Source organism: Pelodiscus sinensis, chromosome 3, assembly GCF_049634645.1.
Source record: "Pelodiscus sinensis isolate JC-2024 chromosome 3, ASM4963464v1, whole genome shotgun sequence".
In the NCBI taxonomy this organism is placed as follows: domain Eukaryota; kingdom Metazoa; phylum Chordata; order Testudines; family Trionychidae; genus Pelodiscus; species Pelodiscus sinensis.
The window spans coordinates 197,438,548-197,457,086 of record NC_134713.1 but is presented as its reverse complement, the minus strand read 5'-3'; the positions used below and the strand labels follow the sequence as shown (position 1 = coordinate 197,457,086).

General features: G+C 46.2%; 1 protein-coding gene across 6 annotated transcripts in view; it reads left to right on the top strand.

Moving 5' to 3' along the window:
* The window catches only part of SLC8A1 (solute carrier family 8 member A1), a 308,663-nt gene that overhangs the window by 252,240 nt on the left and 37,884 nt on the right, over positions 1-18,539 (top strand). For 3 of the 6 annotated variants that reach the window (XM_075925818.1, XM_075925817.1, XM_075925816.1), the window contains exons 3-5: positions 5,161-5,264; positions 13,269-13,286; positions 15,883-15,951. In XM_075925818.1, the coding sequence (XP_075781933.1) occupies positions 5,161-5,264; positions 13,269-13,286; positions 15,883-15,951 (191 nt within the window). Of the gene's footprint in view, positions 1-4,351; positions 4,459-5,160; positions 5,265-10,710; positions 10,732-13,268; positions 13,287-15,882; positions 15,952-18,539 lie in introns of all 6 variants that reach the window. The other 3 variants (XM_075925822.1, XM_075925819.1, XM_075925821.1) reach the window with 3 other exon arrangements.

Below are 18,539 nucleotides of genomic sequence, written 5' to 3'. Positions count from 1 at the left end.
AGATTCCACCACCTCCCTTGGCAATTTATTCCAATATTTCACCACCCTGACAGTTAGGAATTTTTTCCTAATGTCCAATCTAAACCTCCCCTGCTGCACTTTAAGCCCATTACTCCTTGTCCTGTCCTCAGTAACCAAGAGGAACAAATTTTCTCCTTCCTCCTTGTGACACCCTTTTAGATATTTGAAAACCGCTATCATGTCCCCCCTTAATCTTCTTTTTTCCAAACTAAACAAGCCCAGTTCATGAAGCCTGGCTTCATAGGTCATGTTCTCTAGACCTTTAATCATTCTTGTCGCTCTTCTCTGTACCCTTTCTAATTTCTCCACATCTTTCTTGAAATGTGGCGCCCAGAACTGGACATAGTACTCCAGCTGAGGCCTAACTAGTGCAGAGTAGAGCGGCAGAATGACTTCACGAGTTTTGCTTACAACACACCTGTTGATACAACCTAGAATCATATTTGCTTTTTTTGCAACAGCATCACACTGTTGACTCATATTCAACTTGTGGTCCACTATGACCCCTAGATCCCTTTCCACCATGCTCCTTCCTAGACAGTCGCTTCCCATCTTGTATGTATGGAACTGATTGTTCCTTCCTAAGTGGAGCACTTTGCATTTCTCTTTATTAAACCTCATCCTGTTTACCTCTGACCATTTCTCTAACTTGCTAAGGTCATTTTGAATTATGTCCCTATCCTCCAAAGAAGTTGCAACCCCACCCAGTTTGGTGTCATCTGCAAACTTAATAAGCGTACTCTCTATCCCAATATCTACATCATTGATGAAGATATTGAACAGTACGGGTCCCAAAACAGACCCTTGCGGAACTCCACTTGTTATCCCTTTCCAGCAGGATGTAGTACTGTTAACAACAACTCTCTGACTACGGTTATCCAGCCAATTATGCACCCACCTTATCGTGGCCCTATCTAAGTTATATTTGCCTAGTTTATCAATAAGAATATCATGCGAGACCGTATCAAATGCCTTACTAAAGTCTAGGTATATGACATCCACCGCTTCTCCCTTATCCACACGGCTCGTTATCCTATCAAAGAAAGCTATCAGATTAGTTTGGCATGACTTGTTCTTCACAAACCCATGCTGGCTATTCCCTATCACTTTATTACCTTCCAAGTGTTTGCATATGATTTCCTTAATTACCTGCTTCATTATCTTCCCTGGGACAGATGTTAAACTGACTGGTCTGTAGTTTCCTGGGTTGTTCTTATTCCCCTTTTTATAGATGGGCACAATATTTGCCCTTTTCCAGTCTTCTGGAATCTCCCCTGTCTGCCATGATTTTTCAAAGATCATACCTCCTCTATCTGATCTGTAGGTATAAGTTGTCCCCAAATTGGAAATCATTGTGGGTGAGAATAAAGTTACATAGGTCTGCTACCAGATTGGCAGTGGTATCCTCTAGGATAGTGTTTCTAATTGCTTGTAATCCATCTTCATGTGGGATGTTGGTATACAGAGCTTTTACGTCCAGGGTGGCAAGGATGGTGTTATCAGGGAGGTTATCAATGTTTTGTAGTTTTCTCAGGAAGTCAGTAGTATCTCGGAGATAGCTGGGAGTGTTGGTTGCATAGGGTTTGAGAAGAGAGTCTACATAGCTGGATAATCCAGTAGTGAGCGTGCCGATACCTGAGATGATGGGGCGTCCGAGGTGTCCAGGTTTATGGATTTTAGGAAGCAGATAGAACAATCCTGGTCGGGGTTCAGAAGGTGTTTCTGTGTGGATTTGGTCCCGAGTAGAGGTAGGGAGTTCTTTAAGGAGACAGTGTAGTTTCTTTCGGTATTCTAAAGTGGGATCAGAGGAGAGAGGTTTGTAAAATGTGTTGTTGGAGAGTTGTCTAGTTGCCTCCTGGTCATAGTCAGACTTGTTCATAATGACCACAGCACCCCCTTTGTCAGCTGGTTTGATTATAATGTCCGGGTTGTTTTTGAGACTCTGGATTTAATTGGGATTGGTCCTATTTGGGCAGGGAGCTGGACTTGATGACCTCCAGAGGTCTCTTCCAGCCCTAGAATTCTATGATGCTATGAAAGGTATAGAAACCTATCGGCCACTGGCTTAAAAAAAGACAGCTTTAAAATCAGACTTGAATGCATTGTCGTATGCATGGGCACATTGTGTCTGTGAGCGACTGTTGTTTTCATCTGTAACATTCTCATTGAAACATTCTCTGCTAGCTTCGAGGGGGTAAGTGATTAGTTTGTTTTGAGTTTCAAATGTCAGCTGAAGCCTGTGGCTTTTATATAGTGAGGTCACAGAGTCCATCCTTGCTCAGAGACCCAGGCTGCCTCACGTCTCTGAACGTCACATGCCAGCCTAATATGGACACCTAATATGGACACGAAAGGCACCATTTACAGATAATGGAAGAGCAGAGGCTGAATCATTAGGCTGTAATAGCCTGGGCTAATGCAGGCCAACTGAATTGTCACAAATCAGAGAGTACATAAAGGCGAAGGCAAGTAGGTTAAGTGGTGGTTTTACAGGTAAACGTCTGCTCTCCACAGAAGAGATCCTTGCCTACTGAAAATGGTTTTAGCCCTTTGTAAGGTTATTTCCTCAGATCCTCACTCCTGGGGAGAATGGTTGGTTTCAGTTATGTCTCGCATTAATGGCTTTTCACTGCGGGCATCAGGGTAGTAAGTCTTTCCCAAGAGTGGGATTGGAGGGGAGGGGATGGAGTCAGAAGTTGTGGGGCTCATATGTCAAAGAGGAGCTTAGCCTGTGGGAGTCTGACATTAAGGGCCACCGGGCCATGCACGTTGGGCCAAATTCCAGCATCCTCATTCAGGTCCTATTCTCCTGCCAGCCGAGGAGAAAGAACTCAACAAGCATCACCTGGTGGGGGCGGATCTTGCTTCCAAGCTTTTCTGTCTGGCAGCATGGTTTGCAGCTCGCCTCTTTAACCTCATATCTCTGCAGATCTGCTTGGCTCTGTGGGGATCTGCAGCTGAGGAGAGGTTTGGGTGGTTCTTGGCCCCTGCAGAGCTACAACTGCAGGGGCTATCGCATGCCACTCCCTAAAGAGATGGAGATCCCCCACACAGAGAGGGGTGCAGAGTGTTCCCCACAGGTTGGGGCCCAAACAGCATCCCTCTCCTCAGTTATCCCTCCCAGCTTTGGAGAGCAGGACTCCATGGAGCCTGCAGGTTTGTGAGGATGGGAGCAGACTGCAGAGACGGAACGCCTCTCCTGCAAGGCCTGGAGTCTGGAGAATGGGTCCCAAGAGGGTGCAATGTGAAGCCCTCAGTTCTTACTCTGTATGTGTGTAAGCAAAGGTCTCATTGTCTTTGGTGGATGAGAGAATATTTCAGCACTAAACCTGTGCCTGTGCATAGCAACAATCACAGTGATGCAGCAAGAGCCAGGGACCAACATGCCCAGATCTCCTGGTGACACTGTCCGAGCCCACTTCAGGGAGGCTCCCATAGGTATGCGAGGCTGGGAGCTGTGCTTGTTTTTAAAAGGCCACAGACTGATCGCTCTTTGGAAAGACTCTGTCCTGTATGAATTCCAGATGGGAGCAAGCACATGTAAAGCTGGCCTAACAGAGTGACGGCCAAGTGGCCCCAGCCAATGCTCCCCTTTGGATTTAGAGCCCATGGGAACAGGAAAGGATGGGACCTCCAAGCTGCTATCCCACCAGGCCTGTTTCCATTCCATGCCAATGCAGACACCCTTGACCTGGCTGAGACAGTAGTACTGCAGTGGGAACGTGAGTACATGCACACACATTCTACAGAAAGCCCAGAGTAGGGCTTTCAAAAGGAAGGTCCTTTCCATCTTATCAGGGTTTCTGCTTTTCTGTCTCTCACTCTGAGGAGCCTGCTGCTCATTTTTAACTTTCCTTAGCTTTCATTGGGGTAGGCTAACTTGAGAGAGGGGCCTTTGCATCTTCTGTGGGATTTCATGTGCTTCATCTCTCCTCCTCCTTGGGGACCTCACGTGGCTTACGGGCAATCCGCTCCTTTCTCAGAGAGGGTTACTTTGGCAATGACCACATATATTTCACATATTATGACGATCCAGAGGTGCAGCCATTGGACTGATGGTGCTGATTCCATACCTGTCCATGGAGTTTGCCTCTACTCAGTTCAGATGTGACCTCAGCCCCAGAGTTCCAAAGGTGCATTTCAGTGTCACACCTGAGCCTTACTGTAGAATGCTGTAGCATGCTCTGTGGTTGCACCTTGAGATAATTGCTTTATGAGTCTTTGCCCAAACTAATCTCCTTTTGATAACTCTGTCCTCCATCCTGTTTCTCCTTTTCTTTACTCTCCCTTTCTCCTCTTACTCTTGAATCTCTATTCTTCTCTGTTTCAGCAAAACCATATCAGTCAAAATAATTGATGATGAGGAGTATGAGAAAAACAAGACCTTCTACCTTGAGATTGGGGAGCCCCGGCTGGTGGAGATGAGTGAGAAGAAAGGTGGGGGATCTGCTTTGAGGCTGAGCCCAGCCTGTGTGCACCTGTCCTGATCACTCATGGATGCCTGGCACTTTCCAATACATGCAATCTAAAACATGCCTTGCTTAATCTATGTCAAAGAGCAGGAGCCAAGCCACCAGTGCCTAGAGCTGGGAACCTTTTTCTTTGACCTTTGGACTCCAATTTCGGTTTTCTGTACTTAAATTCAGACGTCACGGGCCTGATCATCAATTGGCATAAATCAGCGTAGCTCCATTGATTTCAGTGGAGCTATGAAGACTTACATCAGTCAAGGAAATTGCTGGGGTGCTACTGTTCCTAAAAGCAAAACCCCCCAGTCCATCCTCTTGGATGGCTCAGATACTTAGCACAAAGCTATGAATAGACTCCAAATGCAGGTTGGCTGCAACCCTCTGGTGTTCAGATTTCCTTTTCCATCTAATGTTGCTGTAATGCATGAACAATAGCATCCCACAAAGTAACCTTCTCTACTTTATCCCAGAGTTCCGTGTGTGGAGTGGCTCCTTTTCAGAATGAAACAGACCAGGTGAAGCAATGGACTTTCTGCTCTTTGACATAAGTAACTGAGGCAGATATGCGCCTCCCTTCATATCATCTTGGTAACCATCTCGCCTGGTTGAACTTAACGCATGAGTGTGTGACGCCAACCATTTGTTTTGCCTTTGTCTTGTGTTCCCACAGGAAATTCATTACCCTTAAAATACTTGACCGAGAGGAGTATGAGAAAGAGTGCAGTTTCTACCTTGTGCTTGAGGAACCAATATGGCTACGAAGAGGAATGAAAGGTGTGAGAGTAAAACCAGACAAACTCTCGAGAAATTGTAGTCTGCTTTCTCTGTCTCTCTACTCTCACACTTGCTCTCTCCTCGCACTTGGCTTCCAAAGATTTTGCCATATCTCCTCTCAAGCTTAGCAACTTTACCTTTTTATTGTTTGGGGGGGAATACTTTGGTCCCTCTGGCTTGCTTCCACTGATGCCGGATTGGCACTAAATACAAGCTGACTGTTGTCAAGTGTTCATCTGTGAACTACTCCCACTTATGAGGCAATAAATAAAAACAATCCAGTGAATAAATCACTAATGATTCATGTCCTCTGCACACTACCTAGAAAGGGATAATCTTACACACACTGCAGAGGTGCTGTCAAGCAGGAGTTTAGCCTCTAAACCCCCACAAAGGGATCATAGATACTAAAGTGGGTCTGAGATTCCAGCACATGCAATGTGAGAACAGAGAGTGTGAATCCTAAACTGTTAATAACTATTGCAACAGTATCACAGAGACATTTCAGTTGTGTATTCAAAATATACAGCACAGAGATTGCATATATAAATATTATTTTAATCTAGAAGCAGTCTCTTTTTTAATTAGAAGAGGATACTGGATCATTTTTAGCAGGAGATAAAGTAGTCCTGTTAAGTCAAAATCACATTCTTAACACAATGTTTTTAAATTTTTTACATTGGTAATAAGAATACCGTGAGATATGAAAGTAGTTCCAAACTAGGCAATGCCAGTAGAATGTCTGTAGTCAGGATTTCATCCAGGGCATCAGAAGTAAATAGGTAAAATGCTCTGAAAGTACTTCTTATACACGTAATGAAAAGCGTGTCCAACACATAAAATTCAAACATTTCTCTAAAACGGGTGGGCAATAATTTTAGAAGGGGGGGCACTTCACAAATTTCTGAAGTGGCCCCATGCTGCCCTGGAAGGGGCAGGGCCTCAGGTGGAAGGCATGGGGCCAAGACACTTCCCTTGCTCCCATGCCCACAGATCCTGATTGGCCTGGGAGCAGGGGGAATGTGTGAAGTCTTTGCCCCCCGCCCCTAAGAACCACCAGCTGGTTCTGAACAGCTGGTGGTTCCCTCTGGGTGACATGTGCCCCTGGCAGTGGGAGGAGACTTCATGCACTGCTCCTGCCTGGGGGTGTGGGAACACAAACGTTCTCATCCCCTTTCCCTGCCCTGCAAGGGGCACGCAGCACCTAGAGTGAACCTCCAGCTGTTCAAAACAGCTGGCGGTTCACTGTAGGCACCACATGCCCTTGGTGGGGGAGGAGACTTTGTGCGCTCCCCCGTCCCCAGGTCTCATTTGGCCTGAGGACAGGGGAAAGGCAGGGTGGCCGCGGGCCGGATCAGTCAGCTTAGCGGGCCGAATTCAGCCTGTGGAGGCTCTCTTGCCCACCCCTGCACTAAAGCAACTGCAAACATATTCATAACAAGTAAAGTGCTGCTAATTTTTCTAAGAAGTTTCTTTTCCTAAAAAGTTAGTGATTCATTTCATGAATTATTGATAGCTAATTAGGGCATTATAGCAATAACATAATATTCCTGAATAATTAGTTGCAATAAAACAGACTTTGAAAAAAACCCAAATGTTGTTAGCCGCATTTTGTCTCTTTGATTTCCTGGTTAATTTCTAGGTAATATCTTCTCCCTTAAGAATCATTAGATTGTATTATAAAATATTATTATCATGTAATTTAGGCCCTAATTCACCAAAGAACTTGAGCCCTTCTTTAACCTTTGAATCCCAGGATTAGAGGGTAAGAGGTGACTTGCTCATGGTCTGCAAGTATCTAATGGGAGAAGAGATTTTAACTAATAGAGTATTCTTTAATAAGAACATAAGAACATAATCTTGTAGGAAAGGGCATAATGAGCTGAAGCTAGACACAATGAGACTAGAAATAAGATGCACATTTTTGACTTTCAGCCTACTTAATTAACTCTTGGAACACTTCCTAGGTTAGGGATGTGTTGGGTGGAGTCTCTTGAAGACCACTTTTCTTTCCAGGAAAGATTCTATAGCTGCATACAAAGGCAGGAGCTTGATGCAGAAAGCATTGGATGAGTTTTCCTGGCTCTACTATATGGAGGGTCAGACTAGGTGTTCATAATGGTCCCTTCTCACCTTCCAATCTCTGAGTCTGAGACTTAGGTACGTTGTTAAAGGCTTTGCTAAATGGGGGCCAGCTGGAATAGTGGTGTTATCTCACCTATGCCCTCTATGTGGGAGTCCGGAGTCTGGGACAACATAAACATAGATCCCATAGCCCCTCCCCCAGTCCAGCCATGGCAACCATTAATGACCCTTCCATGCTAGCCTGTTAGGTCTCACCATGAAGTCTACCTCTACATCACAATAGGCATGCTGTCGGGTTCTTACATCCAGCACATCCACCCTGTGCCCCTCTCCCAAACATAGTGCAGGACAGCAGTGGTGCAAAGGGTGTTGTTTGGACTCCTTGCACCTTGGCATTTCACCCCAAAGAAATAGGCTTCCCTTCTTATAGACAAAATTAGCTCATTTGCTGACAAAGGCCCTGAACCAGTTAAGCAAGTAAGCGTGGCCCTCATTCAGGAAAGCCTTAAGGATGTGCTTACAATTAGGTGTCTCCATAATTGCTGCCTTAAATAGAGATGGGCTTCAGCACATGCATGGATCAGGCCCCGTATGTGTCACATGAGTAGTTCCATTTCAGTGAAGGGAGCTACATGCTTAGTTTCACACTTGCTGAAGTTCTTCGTTGGATCGAGGGCTAAAATAACTTAATGTCTATCCAATGTTAGTGTATTTCAGCTGAAATATGATACTGTTTATTCTAGTTCCTTTCCCCTTTTCATTTAGCTCATCATCTAGGTCAGTGTTTCTCAAAGTTGTCCATGGATCCACTCTGAGGAACCTACTAACTAGCCACTCCAGTTTGTTTATTTACTGGCTCCATAGCCAGAGCCTCGTGGCTTCCATTGGCTGTAGTTCGCTGTTTGCAGCCAAGGGGAGCCACGGGAAGCTGTTATAATCTGGTATAATAACACAAATAATCAAAACCATAAGGAAATAAGAAACCCATAAGAAAAGATGCACATAGACAAGCAAGCAAGTTAGCTCCTGTAAGCAAAAAAAAACCCCAACAATAACAACAAACAAACAAAAAACCCAACCCTTATTACAGAAAAAATGGAATACAACATATTTATTCACTGCTAGCTGTCTGATTTTAAACGAATAATTCAGCTAGTTAATACAAAAGAAAGAAGAGAATAATCTGCATTAGTTTAATAAATGACACAGACAAGAAATTCAATCCGATTAATCTTTACTTAAGTAAAATGCATCATTTTATCTTGTTCAAACAATTCTGCCTTTGGAAAAACTAACTTTTGCTCACACAATGAGTTGTTGAGTGGCTCTGGATCCAGGCCTTTCTTGCAGCTGGGTACATTTCTAGTCCTGGTCAAAGGCACATCTTTCTCAGAGTGCATTTCTAGGAGAGCGAGGAGGAAAGGGATGAATGCAATTAGTGCATTTATCAGGCAGTCTGAGAGCACAGGGATCAGCCAGACATCCCTGCCTTGTACTGTAACCAGCATTTCCTAGCAGGTTAGTTGCATTGGAAGAGCTATGCGCAAGAAGGCAGCAAGAGCCAGCGTGCTGTGCTAGAGGAGGAGCTGAATTCACTAGACACCAGCCAGAGTACAAGTGCTACCGCATGCCTAAGATGAGAGAGGCTGCCAGCTCTGCGGCTTTCAAGCAGTTTTCCCCAGTCAGTTTATGCCAGCTGTGCATAGAGGGACCAGTGAATTGCCCCATGGTGCTCGTGGCATACTGAGGAGAGCCTAGCCCTTATTCACCTATAGCCTTTAGACAAAGAGGTACACCTTGCTATTCCTCCCACCTGCTCAAGGTGCCCAGCGGAATGTGAACTATGGCCTGATCCATCCAGAAATACAGCCTCATAACATTTAGTGCTGCTAGGCATTAGTGCGAGCCTCTTCATTTCCAAGGTACTGAGCTAGAACTAGCTGCATCCTTCTGGCTGCCTCCTGCATGGAAGCACGAGGCTTCCTGCTCCCTCTCTAGCCTAGGACACTGAAAGGGGAGAAGCTGCCAGTACATAGCATTAGATGGATTCCTCGGAGAGGGCTGCATTTGTCCCAAGAGAGAGCATTGCACATGGACCCCCCTGCTTTGTGTCTAGATGGATACCCCATAGGATTATTGGCTCATGGAAAATTCCACTAAATCTGACACAGTAGCACAGTGCAATAGAAGCCCAGTGAGTAGGATTTGCACCACTACTATTAAAATCATTTTGTGTCACCAAGATAAAATGAACCATTGACACTAAAAGCTATCCATTGACATAGCATGGACACAGTGTTGTCCACTCTCACGGTTTTATTGTGAGTCTTGAGTGTTTTTAAAGTTCCTGCTGCTGGAATAGTGATAACATGATGAGAGTCTCAGCTTTCATTTAACTCTCATGGTTACAGGGGAAGGCTTGAAAATGTGAAGCCAAAGCTCCTTAAAGCCCAGTAGCCAGCAGGAAAATTAAAAGAAACATAATATATTATTTCTTTAAAAATCTCATGATTTTAAACCAATTTTTGAGGACTGACATAAAACTTTTGAACTCTTGGGGCTGGCAATACTGTAAGCTCAGCTTTTGAAATCAGACTTAGGTATGCCAAAAATTAAGGTACCTAACAGCAGCAGCAGCTGCTTTTGAAAATATTGGCCTGATTCTCTGTATGCTTCAGTTTCCCTTCCTTTGAAAAGGGTTAATGCTTCCTGATCTTAATACCTCACTAGAGTATAGCTAGAAGTAATTAGTTAGAGTGTTCAGCTCTTCAAAGATCCATGGTGCTACCTGAATGCTAAATGATACAGTTATTTATTATCAGGGCTTAAACTCTTATTTTGCTAAATGACAGGCTAAATACTGTGTTATATTTGGTGAGTCAGGCCCTAGCACAAACTGTATTTCTTTCATTCTGCATTCCCTGTAGAAATCAGGCCATCAGGTAATTATTATTTTCCATTTAGACTATTAGAGAAAGTAAAAGAATCCAACAAACAGCCCCTACTTACACCTTTGGGGACATTTTCTTTCCTCAGCCTGTGGCAGTACTGCCATTCAGTTCATGGGTGCTCCATGAATACAGGGCTCAGAGGTGGGAAATGCATTTTTTTAGTTTGTCTTTTATACCTTATTACTGTATGTGACATGATTTTTTTCTTTTAATTCACAGCCTACACTAATTAAATGTTTCTGGTGAATTATTTTCAATGCTCTTTTCTGGGTACTAATGGTATCCTGAAACTTTGCAGATTTGCATTATCTGGGCCTGAGAGCTGGAGTCTTTCCATGGATGTTCCTTTTAATTTCATTATTCATTTACTTTTCTTCTTCTGTGTTTGTCTCTGCCTGTCTCCTTCACAGCCCTGTTGTTGAATGAGCTTGGTAAGCGCTGCATTTCTTGTATTTCTTTTCCATTTTTCCAGTGTGTCTGTATATTGGTAGAAATTATTTTGTTTGATTTTTCTTTTTGCTCATGAGAATCTCTTTAAAGGCTGTTTATACCATTTACTAAGCCCAGGTTATTTAGATAAAGTTCTTCTTTGGGTATATGCTCCAAAAAATTTTAGCTGAGACATGAACACTTGTGTCAAAGTAGGGAACAATGGCTAAAAACATAAATGAAAGTGGCATTAATTATAATGACAAGGGTGCCTACGGGGGTTAGGAACATCATTTCACTGGGATTTGGGTAGCTAGTGCCTTTGGAAATCCTAAACAATAAACATTTTTAGGGTCATAGTCTGCCACCCTTACATGCACTGAGTAACTCCACAAGTAATCCCAATGGGATTACTAGGGGTTACTCTCTACTGAATGGGAGCATGGGTATTGGACTCTGGTCTCTAGTGGCTACATCCAATACAACTGACTCCTCAGGTGTCCTACTATCCTTCTGATCCATTTCACTGGGTACAATGAGCTCATCTGTAACAAAAAGCTGCAGAAAGCTCTAAGAGTTTCAGAAATGATCCACAGAACTGAGCTGTGCAAACTAATCCACATCCTGTTATGTAGGGGTGAGAAACAGAATGTGTGAACTACCTGGCACCATTCTGGCCAGAATACTTTGCCCCGTGCACGCTCTGATTTGGGAATCCGTGTGTGCACATAAGGAGTTAGCCCAGAATAGTGATAGTATTTTAATCTCCCTTCCTTCCTTATGACTCCCCAGGGTGGCCATACTCTTACTAAATGCATCAAGAAAACGCTATGTGCTGTTTTGTGGCAGGTACAGCATGCTGCCTCCTTAGGGTACCCTGCAAAACCAGCCTGCAAACCCCACATACAGGCTATGCCAAGGGGGGGGGGCACAAATACACCAGATGGGAGGAGGGAGCCCAAGTGAAGCTAAAGCATTCTGCAGGCTACCTTGGAAAATCAAAACCCAGGCCTTAGCCATAGCTCACTGGCTCAATGCAAACACTCTCAGGCATTTCTGTGAGCATTGGACCACTATAAAAATTGCTGCTCTGGGCAGTGGTAACTCAATAGGAACAGAACTTTGACCCTGCTGTGGGTAAACAAGGAATGTTTCTAGAGATGTCTGAGCACTCAGTGGTTTCATGGACATGGTGGTGGAAGGGCCCTTCCTCTTCCCCGCCGTTGAATCTATCCCTCTTGAACAGGCCTCCATGTAGTCCTAAAGCTACCCAGCTTCAGCTGAGATTTAGTGCATGGTCCTCTCACACCCACCCCAGCAGTGCTTTTACTGCTGAAAATGTTCTCTTCCTCCCCCCATAAAGAAAGACTCACAGAAGAGTAACTTGCTTTAAATGAGAGGACGTTGCATCAGTTTGAGTTCTGTGCATCCCTCCCTCTGGTCTGTGCCCTACGCTTGGGCAAAGCTGGCTTGAAAGGAGGGACAGTAGCTGTGGGGCTTTCGATCTTATCTACTGTGGGATTCTAGCCACTGCCACCCCCTAGAAATACCCTGTGTCTCGTGCCTGGACTGCATGGGAGGAATAGATTTGCACAGCTCAGCTTTGTTCTGAATCTTTAAAGTGCTTTGCACAGCCCATACTGGGCTTAGATTGGCCACTGCTAGGGTAGAACCTGCCAGAATGAACCTAGGAACCCGTGTCTCTCCCCGGCCCTACCCATATCCCAAAGAGGGCTACCATGGGTGGAAGGGAGGGTTAGCCATCTCCACAGCACCAGCCCTGTGAACAGCCTGTACCCCACTGGAGGCTGGCCACTAGTCCAGGCTGTGTGCTGCAAGAGAGGGTCCAAGGAAAACCACATCCCCACCCACACCTGTCCCTGGGAAGAGATAGCAGGAGCTGAGATCCTGGGGGCAGCCATGGCCGTGGCCTAGCCATGTGGCTGTTATGAACAGTGGGGTTTGCCTGGGGACTGAGCAGCTGCAGAGGAGGCTAAAGGACTCTGTAGTACTGTCGCTGGCCTCCTTGGGACTCCATAGGGTCCACAGTGCCAGGGCAGAAGGGAGGCTGGTTCCTGGATCTGTGGAGCAAGGAGCAAACCACCTTCCCCGAGTGATCATGGCGGGGGCCCTGGCTGCAGCTGTCCCCGTGATTCTTGGGTGACTCTGTGGAAGAAGTTGATCCAGGAGTTGCTGTCTTAAGCCACGTGGGGTGGGAGGGAGGCTGGCATGTATCCAGCCCCTAGGCCTGCTGTCTCTTGCTTCCCCCCCACCTATTCAGAGCCCTACATTCAGAGGTCTGGCAGGGTGTGTGGGGGCCATGCCACTCCGTGTAGACTTGAGGCAGGGGACAGTCCCTGCCAGCATTAGGAGACAGACGGCTAGTAAGCCGTTCCCCTTCAGAGCACACTGGCAGGAGTGTGTGGGCCACTGCTCAGGGGGCAGGCTGCTGCGAGATGAATATCACTGTCATGATGTGAAATAGATGCTAATCTGCTGTCTCTCTTTCTCTCTCTCTTTTGTTTTGTGATTCCTTTAGGTGGCTTCACAATAACAGGTATGGATTTCTGATTCCCTCCTTGCCCCATGTTACTGTTCTCTCTGCGTTGTTAACTGCTGGTGCTCATTATGCTCTTCTCTCTTTATTTCCTGTTTATTTTTTAATGGAGGGAAACATCTGAATGGTAAGAAAGTCTGTTCCGTTTCCTTGCCACCTGCGGAGAGCTGCTAGTGGTAGCACATCCCCATCTAACAGCGAGTGATGTGCCTTGTATCGCCTTAACCTCACGCCTGTTTCACAGTAACCCCGGTCCTTCAGCTGCAGGGATTATACGTCTTACTAGGAAGACTACCTCAGCGCAGAACTCACAGCCCTGGGGAGGGGGGAATGAGCCACAGCCTCTCCTTGGGCTGCTTCTCACAGCCTCTGGGACCCCAGCACCCTGTGCCACACCAGCCGGTTCCTGCACAGGGTCCTGTGGGAGGCAGCCTCGGGCTGTCCACAGTCCTGCCACAGAGGGATTTTCTCCCAGGGCCAGGCTACTGCTGGAGCTGGTTTCCTGCTCAGGGAGATGCGTGTGCAGCATAGCAGTGTATCTGTGGCAGCAGGAGGGACTATCTGTCCAGTAGGGCTGTTAAATATCAGTTAATTGAATAGTCAATTGACCCCATTAATTCTTATTGGTTACTCGCCTATTCTATAGTCCCGGGGGTGAGGTCGGCAGCCAGTGTGCTCCAGCCCCACTCCTGGGGAGCCCCCTTCCACTCTGCGCTGCTGCCTCTGTGTCAGTTTGAAAACCAGCTCCCCCTTCACAGACCAGCTGCCTGTTGCCCCAAGCATACTGCCCTAAATGCAGGCAGCATGCATGGCGCTGTACAAGTCACCAGGACACCCGCTACCTTCCCTGAGAGCTGTGTCCAGACTCCGCAGAAGAATAGGGATTAGATCCCTGTCCCCAGGTGCTGGGGGCCATGTAACTGCATTTCTCTGTCAGCAAAAATGGCTGGCTGGGTCTGTTTCCCTTTTATCAGAGAGGGATTAGTGAGAAATACCACGAGGAGTAATGGTAGTTCGGAATAGGAAGCCTAATCCGAACTACCTACTCCGTGCCACGTGTAGCCGCGGGCACGGAGTCCGAACTAGCGGGGCTTTAAAAATGGCGGCGCCCGGCAAGATGCAAATGAAGCCCGGGAAATTCAAATCCCGGGCTTCATTTGCAACTTCGGTTGCCTACATTAACAACCCTAGTTCGAACTAGGGTGGTAGTGTAGACACACTCTGAGAGAGGAAGGATGGTTTATCCTAGATCATTGCCAGAGCTGGAATGGCAAAGGCAGGGCTGCTATGGCACAGCTGGGGAGCAGCACCTGTGTGCTTTTGGCGTGTGAGCATTAGCTCATCAGACATGCTAGCCCATCTGAAAAGCATGTTCAGAGGAGTTCCTGCAAACCCAGTGACATGACCTAGGGAACTGTCTTTGCACAGAAGACACTCCTGCCTCCTGCTGCAGCCTGGTGTGGGACTAAGGATGCCATGCCACTGCTGCATCTCCCTGTAGTCTGGGCTGCCTAATGGCCTGCTCAGAGCTCAGCCTGCATTACAGCAACCACACATTAGCTCTAATTTACCCTTGCCTGCAACAACCCCATAGGGCCACAGGATCAGCTGAGATAGCTGGAGTATTGTAGCACTCCAGCCACGTTCTCTTCCCCACAACTGTCTGCACTAGGGGCTGGTCGAAGAGACAGTTCTGTGCTCTCTGAAGTGCAGACCCTGTGCTAGGGCATCCCAGCATGGAGATTTGCTGCCTTCACAGACCAGAGAAGCTTCACCAGGCAGTGGGGAGCTGGGCTCAGTAGAGATTAGAATGGCAAGTGGGCTGTGCCCATGAAAGTTCATGGCACCATCTACATGTTTTGATAGTCTTTAAGGTGCTGCGAGACTATTGGTTGTTTTTTAAGTTTTTCCAGTTACAGATGAATTTGGCTACCCCTCTGAAGCTTTAGAACAAACAATTAGACAAGCATGCAGGTGTATTCACAGGGTTGTGTGTGGGCCATGCATGCGGCACCAAATCTCTGCCCTTATCCAGTAGGGAGCAGACCCACGTGCCTCCTTGGTTAGTGTACAGCTTGGAAGTGTTGCTCTGCTGTTAGCTCTGCCTTAGGGAAGAGCCCCCTTAGTAAGAAGATGAAAGGGGCACTGAGCGACTCTGCATGAGGAGGGCCAAAGTCAGACAAAGGGAAACAGTTTTTGGCTAACAAGGTACTTCATGTACCTCTGATCTCCCTGGCCGCTTGTCTGAAAAGCGCACATGGAATCAGACCTTGAGGCACCAGCCCAAACCAGGACAGGTAAAAACATTAAATAACACCACCTACAATTTTCAAGTTTTTTCCAGTGCCACTGAGCTGGAACTTGCCCAGCTGTGCTGGAAATAGATGTCTCTAGCTTGCCACCCTGACTACAAGGCGATCTCTTGGATTCCTCATCTCTGGGTCTGCTTTTTCTCAGCAGTACAGGAGAGCAAACCGGTAGAGTGTCTGCAATGGGAATCTAACACACTAACCTTGTGTGAAATAGAAATAGAGCTCACTAACATCACCAAGTCATTATGATCCATCCACTCATCTTCTGCCCATCACTTTGTCAGGCAAACCTGTCTTCAGGAAGGTCCATGCTAGAGAGCATCCAATTCCCTCTACTGTAATCAGCATTCAAGGTATACATTTGAACTTCATTGTCTAGGACCACTGTTTCATTGACACAAAGCTATGGCTTTTGAGTGTTTATGTACTGACTCTAGAGATTTTCTTTTTACACACCTTTTGTTTATACTGAGTTCAGGGAATACCAAGTTTCAATAGCAGGGTCTACAATGAGCTGTGTGCAAGTGGTCCCAACTCTTGAACAAATGAACTCATAGATGGACAGACAGATGCACATTTCTAAAATATATAGTAAGATTTGAATTGGCCTACTTCAGCATCTTCACTTGACTTCCTGAGGAGACTGAGTAGGGATCACAGATTGATAAATGTTTAGGCACAAAGGGACCACTAGATCTTCTAGTATGGCCTCCTGTATATCACAGGCCAAAGAATCCCATCAGCTACTCCTGTACTGAGCCCAGTGACTTGGAGTTGGCTAAAGCAGGTCTTCCAGAGAGGTATCCAGACTTGATCTGAAGACTTCAAGAGTTGGTGAATCCATCTCTTCACTTAGTTCCGGTGGTTAATCACCCTCACTATTAAAAATTGGAGCCTTATTTCTAACTAGAAAATGTACCTAGTGTTGTTTGGTTCCTTAACTCAAATAAGTTTTCTTTTTCTTCATTTAAATCATTGTTCTTGGGTGAGGATGGGGATGAGGGGTTCGGTATGGAGGCTGCCTTGTGAAGAGAGGACAACCCCAGCCCTTTCTCACCTTGACAGCATTGAGCCAGGTGAGAAGCACTTCTCCATGGCCACTGCAGCTCCAACAGGCACAGCCATGAGAGGGTAAATGTTACCCGGCTGGGGGACAGGCACACAGATAAATACAAACAGGTAAACTCAATTAAATTAAATTAAATTAAATTAAATTAAATTAAATTAAACAAACCCCTGTTGGACCAATGGGGTTATAGCTGTCCCACTCTCCATCTCTGGCTCCTTGCTGCCTGCCTGTGGTCAGTCTGCAGTATTACTGTCCCTTCTGCCAGACTCCTTTTCTATTTTATGAGAAACAATGAAATTCCAGGCACATCCTCTTGTCCTAGCACAACCAACCCCTGACCTTGCTGTGAGTTATGATAAGAGAAAGCTGCATGCCAAATTTGTTGGTCCTAGCTCTTGAACAAATGGTCTCACAGACAGACAGGTGCATATTTCTAAAATATATTTTAAGATTTGAATTGGCCTACTTCACCTCACAGGCACTGGGTCATCATCTGCCTATTCTCCAAGCAATGTTTGCCTGAAGCATGTGCTAGATTCTTTTACCTTTCACCCCAGGTTGACAGTGTTATTGGCCCAGAATTTCTTTAGGTTTTCAGTTCAGTGACAGGAATCCATGTAGACCTTGACCAGACTCTGGATCCCTTTCCAGACAGCTTTCTGTGTCCATGTGCTGTATCCTTCCTCACCTTTCTCATACTGCATCCCTTGTCCCCAGGTTACTTGCTTTTCTTCCAGAACAGGCCCTCTTGCACACCTTGTGATTTCCCAACAGCTTTCCCCACACATTAAAGCAGGCCTGTGTGGAAAGGAGCTGTCAGGACAGGCATCATGTGCAAAGTTCCCATGGAGATGTGCATACTTTGTAAAGTGTGCATCACACAGATGGGTTTATCAAATGCATGCATCCAGATGAGGCTGGTGTCAGTCAAACTCATGAGTGTCTTACTTACAAGCATTGTTACAGGCTGGGGACTGAATGGCTAAGTAGCAGTTCTGCAGAAAAGGACCTGGCGATTACAGTGGATGAGAAGCTGGATATGAGTCAACAGTGTGCCCTTGTAGCCAAGAAGGCGAATAGAATATTAGGTTGCATTAGGAGGAGCATTGCCAGCAGATCTAGAGAAGTGATTATTCTCCTTTATTCGGCTCTGGTGAGGCCACATATGGAGTATTGCGTCCAGTTCTGGAACCCTCACTACAGAAAGGATGTGGACGCATTGGAGAGGGTCCAGCAGAGGGCAACCAAAATGATTAGGGGGCTGGAGCACATGACCTATGAGGAGAGGCTGAGGGATTTGGGCTTATTTAGTCTGCAGAAAAGAAGAGTGAGGGGGGATTTGAGAGCAGCCTTCAACTCCCTGAAGGGAGGTTCCAATGAGGATGGAGAGAGGCTGTTCTCAGTAGTGACAGATGCAGAACAAGGAGCAATGGGCTCAAGTTGCAGTGGGGGAGATCTACGTTGGATATTAGGAAAAACTATTTCCCTAGGAGGGTGGTGAAGCACTGGAATGGGTTCCCTGGGGAGGTGGTGGAATCTCCATCCCTAGAGGTTTTTAAGTCTTGGCTTGACAAAGCCCTGGTTGGGTTGATTTAATTGGGATTGGTCCTGCTTTGGGCAGCGGGCTGGACTTGATAATCCCCTGAAGTCTCTTCCAGCCCTCAGGTTCTATGATTCTACTATACACTTTGAAGGATAATGGGCTGATTCTTCTCCACTGCCTTGCACCTTACATCAGTATTTACATTAGGGCGAAATGGCTGTAAACTACTAACAGGTCTGCTTGGCCATATGAGGTACCAGGCATATGGGGATCCATGGCCAGTGTGTGCACTTCAGGGCCCCTAGCCTCAGCCTGTGTAAATCCGTATA